Source organism: Sinocyclocheilus anshuiensis, unplaced genomic scaffold (assembly GCF_001515605.1).
Source record: "Sinocyclocheilus anshuiensis isolate Anshui unplaced genomic scaffold, SAMN03320099.WGS_v1.1 scaffold670, whole genome shotgun sequence".
NCBI lineage: Eukaryota > Metazoa > Chordata > Actinopteri > Cypriniformes > Cyprinidae > Sinocyclocheilus > Sinocyclocheilus anshuiensis.
This window is the reverse complement of record NW_015546062.1, coordinates 1,309,177-1,315,214: the sequence shown is the minus strand read 5'-3', so window position 1 is coordinate 1,315,214 and position 6,038 is coordinate 1,309,177. Positions and strand designations below refer to the sequence as shown.

At 41.2% G+C, this 6,038-nt stretch overlaps 1 protein-coding gene across 1 annotated transcript; it reads right to left on the bottom strand.

Annotated features, from left to right (window-relative positions):
• Positions 1-2,576: 2,576 nt before the first annotated feature.
• On the bottom strand, positions 2,577-3,867 carry LOC107699481 (uncharacterized). Its single transcript, XM_016500733.1, has 2 exons — positions 3,155-3,867; positions 2,577-3,124 (listed from the first exon to the last, which is right to left on the bottom strand). The coding sequence occupies exons 1-2, from the start codon at positions 3,759-3,761 to the stop codon at positions 2,847-2,849; spliced, it is 885 nt and encodes a 294-aa protein (XP_016356219.1). The 5' UTR covers positions 3,762-3,867; the 3' UTR covers positions 2,577-2,846.
• Positions 3,868-6,038: the final 2,171 nt, after the last annotated feature.

The window sequence follows — 6,038 nt, the reverse complement described above, 5'->3', positions numbered from 1 at the left end:
GAGCATTACATCATTCATGACTCTTAAGAGGGCCGATTCGGTGTTGTGACGGGCTTTAAAACCAGACTGAAATTTCTCTTTTATATTGTTATCATTCAAAAAAGGCAAAAGTAGGCTCAGGACCACTTTTTCTACATTTTTTGAGAGTAAAGGTAAATTTGAGATTGGGTGAAAATTACTCAAAAGCGAAGGATTCAAATTTGTTTTTTAAAGATGAGGCAGAACAGAGGCATGTTTAAGGCAGTCGGGTACGGTCCCAGTAAAAAGACATTTGTTGATGACAGACAACAAATCAGGGCCAATAGCTTAAAAACTTGCTTAAGAAAATGTGTAGGAATCACATCCTGAGGGCAGCTAATAGGTTTTAAACAAGCAACAATCTCATTAAGAGAGTCCAAGGTGATAGGCTCAAAGACAGACCATGTAGAACAGCAGAGAGGAACATAGGTTGGTGTATAGGCTGACAAAGGCATTAGAGATTTCATCTGTGAGATCTTATAATTAAAATATCTCGCAAAATCCTCACAAAGAGAATCAGATGTCTCAGGAAAATGATTAATAGTGGAATTTAGAGCAGAATCAATGATTGAAAATAGGGCTTTAGGCCTAGTAGTGTTGCATAAAATTAACTCTGAGAGATATTTACACTTAGCAGCATTAGCAACTCGCTGAAATGCCGAGAGGGAGTCCTTTAAGATTTCATAGGAAACTTGTAATCTATCCTTATTCCACTTACGTTCAGCCCTTCTACAGGTCTGTCTGAGAGAACGAGCAACAACATCTAAAATATTAGAACAGGTGAAATTAAAAAAGTTGAAGTGTTCGTCAGCATCTAGATAACTTAAACATGAGTCCATGTCCTGATTGGCACGTAGTTCCGAATATATAGCTGTAAAATCATCACTAGAGCAATCGGAAAAGACACGAGTCAGCCGTGAACGGGGTTGTTGCTTATGTGTAGTTCCAGTAAAAGGTAAAGAGAACAAGATTGACAAATGATCCGACATGCCTGTGTCTAAGATGTTAATGTCCAATACAGGTAAACCACGTGATAGAATTAAGTCCAAAGTATGACCCTGAATATGAGTGGGCCCAGACACCCACTGATCAAAATCAAATGAGTGAGACTTTGAAACTCTTTAGAGAGTGGCTTAAAGTCACAGCATACGTGGATATTAAAATCTCCCAAGATTAAGATTCTTTCATGGCTGGTAACAATATCCCCAGAAACTTGTTGAGAAAATCCTTGTATGGATGGGTCGGGCGATAAACCAAGGCAAACACCACTGAGTAATTTAATGTGGGCTGAAGCAACAGCACTTCAAAGGTGCAATGAGGGCTTGTTGTTAAACAGCGGCAGAAATAAGAGTTTTTAAACTGCTGCTAGTCCCCCACCGCGGCCTGATAGCCTGATAGGTGAATTAAAAAAATTACAGTCCTGTGGAAACAGTTCAGTGAACGGACTTAACTCACCAGGTTTAATCCAAGTTTCAGTAATGCATAAGATATCCAGGGCGCGAGACGTGAAGAAGTCGTTTAATATAAATGTCTTGTTCACCACTGACCGTGCATTGATCAAAGCCACCTTAAGTAGCGATGCGGCTTTCTCTGGCTGTGTAGAATGTTTTAGCAGTCAGAGGTTGAAAAGATTCAATCCACGGCGACGAATGTGGGGGGAGAGATCACGTGATGGCACCGACGAAAAGCGTGGAACAACAGGTCAAAGCCACTGATAAGATGTGCTCGCAGGACACCAAAGAACGCGCCGACCAATACACATAGACGGAGACCGTGTAAGAGATTTCAGCCGAACAGCGGCTGGTTCACTTACGTCGGTGCTCGTGCTGGGGCTGGTGTTGTTTGGATGCCGATTTTGGAAAGTTTTTGCTGGGATGGGCATTTAAAAAAATCTGAAATTCGCTTTTGCGCCATTATCTCCTTGTATTAAAGTTAATCTTGTTCGCATTCTGTACAGTTCATGTCTGATACCACGCGCTAGCGTCACGTGTTCATGAGGATTAGGCTAATCATCCCATATAGAAAACATCACAAGTAAAAGAAATCATGTTTATAAAGATAAATATGGGTTTATTATAGTCCACTTATAATTTACATTTCAGAGATCATTACAAATACATTACATGCTAAAACTGAATACATTTCAATGAACAAACTTGGCCTTGCATTTGCAACCATGTGAAAACAGGGGGTGCTGCAGCCCCCTCAGCACCCCTACTTCCCGCATCCCTGGTTATTACTTAAATATTAAATAAGTTCTTAAAGGGATAGTTCACCCAAAAATGAAAATTGTCATCATTTACTCAACATCATGTCATTTCAAACCTGTATTAATTTCTTTCCTCTGTGGAACATAAAATAAGATAAATTCAGAAATTCAAGAAATTCCATATAGTAGAAATCAAGGGTAACCAAAATGGTTTGGTAACGTTCTACAAAATATCTTTTGTGTTCTACAGAAGAAACTAAGTCATTGGAATGACATGAGGGTGAGGAAATGATGACAGAATTTATTAGCAATACATTTCGTGCATTCTAGCTCAAAATCAATGCTTTACTGTCAAGTGGATTTCTATGTGACAAAAATGCATTAAGTTTGTTGCATTTGTCGTGAATTCAGTAATATCTATTATTATTTACTCCAATTAAAGGCCCTGTAACCCAGTAAAACATTCATGGGCGAACTCGTGGGCCAGATGGGCTGGATTTGTCCAGGCTCGAATTTTAACCCCAGTCCAGCCTTCTTCAGAGGTGATGGTTGTAACTCAACATCAGAGAAAATTTTCTTGTAGGTGGCCATATTAAGCAATGACACTTTAGCTCCCGTGTCAAGAAGCAGTGAAATGCAACAGTCTTTCAGCTGCACACCACATGTGGAGAAAGTGACTGAGTGAGGACCAACTGTATGAATTACTGCTGGTGAAGGCTGCGAACTGGACTTTGATCTGCACCACCTTGCAACCTTGGTTGAGCTTAACACCATGTCTACACTTTTGGCTGATAGCTGGGCAATCTGGGGACCTGTTGGCATGACGAATGGAGCCACAGTTGCCACATCTCCGTCTTTGTTGACTTGACTGAGGCTGTGTTTGCTGGATGATTGCACCTGCAGGCTGGAGCTCCTCAATGATTGCACCTGCAGGCTGGAACTCCTCATCCATGACTGTATTTGCAGGTACAGAGGTGACATCAGTTTTAGCTGCATTAGTCTCTGCTATTTTAGCTGCACACCATGTAGCTTCTTCGATTTGGAGTTCCTGAGTGAGAGCCTTATCCAAAATAAGTTTATAATTTTCCATAAGCAGCCTCTCTCTGACCCGTGCGCTGTTTGTTTTTTCAATAAGTTGGTCTCTAATTAATTCATCACGGAGAGCACCAAATTTGCATGGCTCCACAAGGCTTTTTAAATCAACGACAAACTGACTGGCTGACACACTCGATTGTTGGCATCTTTGTCTGAAATGTAAGCGTTTCAACAGCACACTATGAGTCTTTTGAAAATGTCCTTTTAGTTGTGCAACAGCTTCAGAGTATGTATTTGCAGCGTAGAGCGTCTGGAAGATCCGTAATCCCTCAGCGCCGAGACAATGGAGGAGAAGTGCACGTTTTCTCCCATCCGGGACATCATACAAGCCCGCAGCTACAAGGTACGTCTGAAACAACACATACCAGCGCTCCCACGGCATGACAGGTTCACCAGCGTGGGGCAGAAATGGCTCAGGGGGAGGTAGAGATAAAGCCATCCTCGTCGCTAAATGTTACGTTCAACAAAACACATACAAACAGAGCTTTGGCAGAATGCCAGTTTACTCAATGAACTTCAGCGGCAACAGTCACGGAATGTGGTACAACTGTATTAGAGACTGTATGAATGCGTTGGTTGCTGTTACGGTACTAAATCACCTTAGAGTGTCAGTTACTACAAGTGATGTCCAGTGACCAAGAGAGTAATGAAACAGGCAGTTGTATCTCAGTTTTATCAATTTACTCTTTTAGAGGCTGAGTATCAAGAGATCAACTCCATATACTCACATACTCATGATTTAAAGAGATCACATAAGTGCAAATAAACCATCCAAATAAGGAGCGTAGGCCTACACAAATAATAACTGAAAACAAATAGTTACAACGGATTTAGACATCAAGTATACACAATCTTGCAATTATGCAGGGAGAAACAATGAGTACAACAGTCCTGGTTGATTTTCACAGTCGCAGGAAACATTCAGATGTATGGTTAACAGTGAACTTGGGCGTTGAGCTGTAGTCTCGGGTCCACTTATGCACAATATCCGATGAGAATAAATGCAAAGGTCCACAAAATGTCTATGAATGTTTGTTACTGCAAACGGATCTTGTTCGTGTGGTGTGTATAATTCTTGAGTGTGGTTTGTCTTCAATGACGCACATTCAAAATCCTCGCGAGGCAAACTTCGGCGAGAGATTATTAACGGGAACGCACCATCAGCCGTCGATCAAGATCACGAATATTCTCCCTACAGTTCACAACGTGAAATCGCTGCAGGATGACATCTTAGTTCGGATTAATTCACGACTTTCATATGCAACAGCAGGACCTTCTGATTCTCTCCGTCACGACTGAACTTCAGCCCTCTCCCTTCCGACGACTTGAGTTCCAGTATTTCGAGGATTGTCCCAAACACTGACATCTGTTACAACAAAATATGGTTTTTAGGCCCTCCAAAGCTACATAACCTTGATCTTGAGTAAACTAAAATGCTGCATGTAAACATGGTATGAGAGAAAAATAATCAGATTCTCACTGGAATAAATCAAAGAAGGGTCAGATGTGAAACTTTTCTCAGAGGACATGCGCTTCTGTAAGTGTGGATTCTGGTCAAGCATCTGGAAGGTTATTTGTCTCCATGGACAAGGCCACTGCAGCTGGTCATCATATACACCAGATACCAGACGAACATATATTGAAAGGTAATTCTGATACACACTTAAACCAGCCTGAAAGCGATAACCATCACTGGAGTAATACAACGGACTGTACATCCAAGTGCCAAACACACTGTTGTTCAAAACCTTCTCAAAGTCTCTTATCTGCCATGTGTGGGGACACTCAGTCTCTGAAATATTGATATCATCCAGTGAAAATCCTCCACTGGAGTTTCCAGCTCCTTTACGGGCTTCAAACACAACTTGGAAGGTTTTATTTGCATGTAGTGGCACATGATGCAGCTTCCAGTAATTGCTAGGGGGTTCTGCAAGAAATTAAACTGTCAGTAATGTAGAATATTTGAGGACCAGCTTGAAATATAGATATAGGTCTACATGTGTTGTTACTATTATTATTTAAATCTACACAGTATTTAAACCAGGACAGAGACTGGCCTGTGATCTGATCCATAAGTCTGAGAGTTCCTCTGCTGTCTGCTTCATTCTGATATTCTCGGATCCAGATGTTTAGCTGGTCAGACTCATGGCCACTGTGATAGTAGTAGAACTACAGGCACTGGACTTTGCAGTCTCTTTTAGGGGTCATTGTCTTGCTTTCCATTTTGGCTGCATCTCCCTCATTTCTGCCCTCAGTGCTGAAGTGCATGAAGAAAGACGTCCCTGCAGACATTAAAACAGGTGTATTGTGCAGAACTGGATGGTACAGTGACTGCAACTGTAGTTGGAAGTGATGCATTACTTTTTGGGCATTAAAAATAGTTTATCTTACATCCTAAAGTTTCTTTCTGTGAATAAGCACACACTGTCAAAAAAGAAACTTCACATTCTCAGACAGACTGTAACAGATCTCACCATTTTGTTCTTTGCCCAAGTATGTGTGGTCAGTCACACTGATGCCACTCACTGACTTCACTCTCTGCCAGCCATAATCACCAGCAGAACAGACACTCATCTGACACAGAGATTCATCATCAAAACTACAGTGATCAAGGAAAGAGATGGACGAATCTGTAATGCAAATATTTGAGGCAAAACAAATCATTATAACTTCTATTCATAACATGTTTTCTATGGTCTCCCTTGCATCAGACATT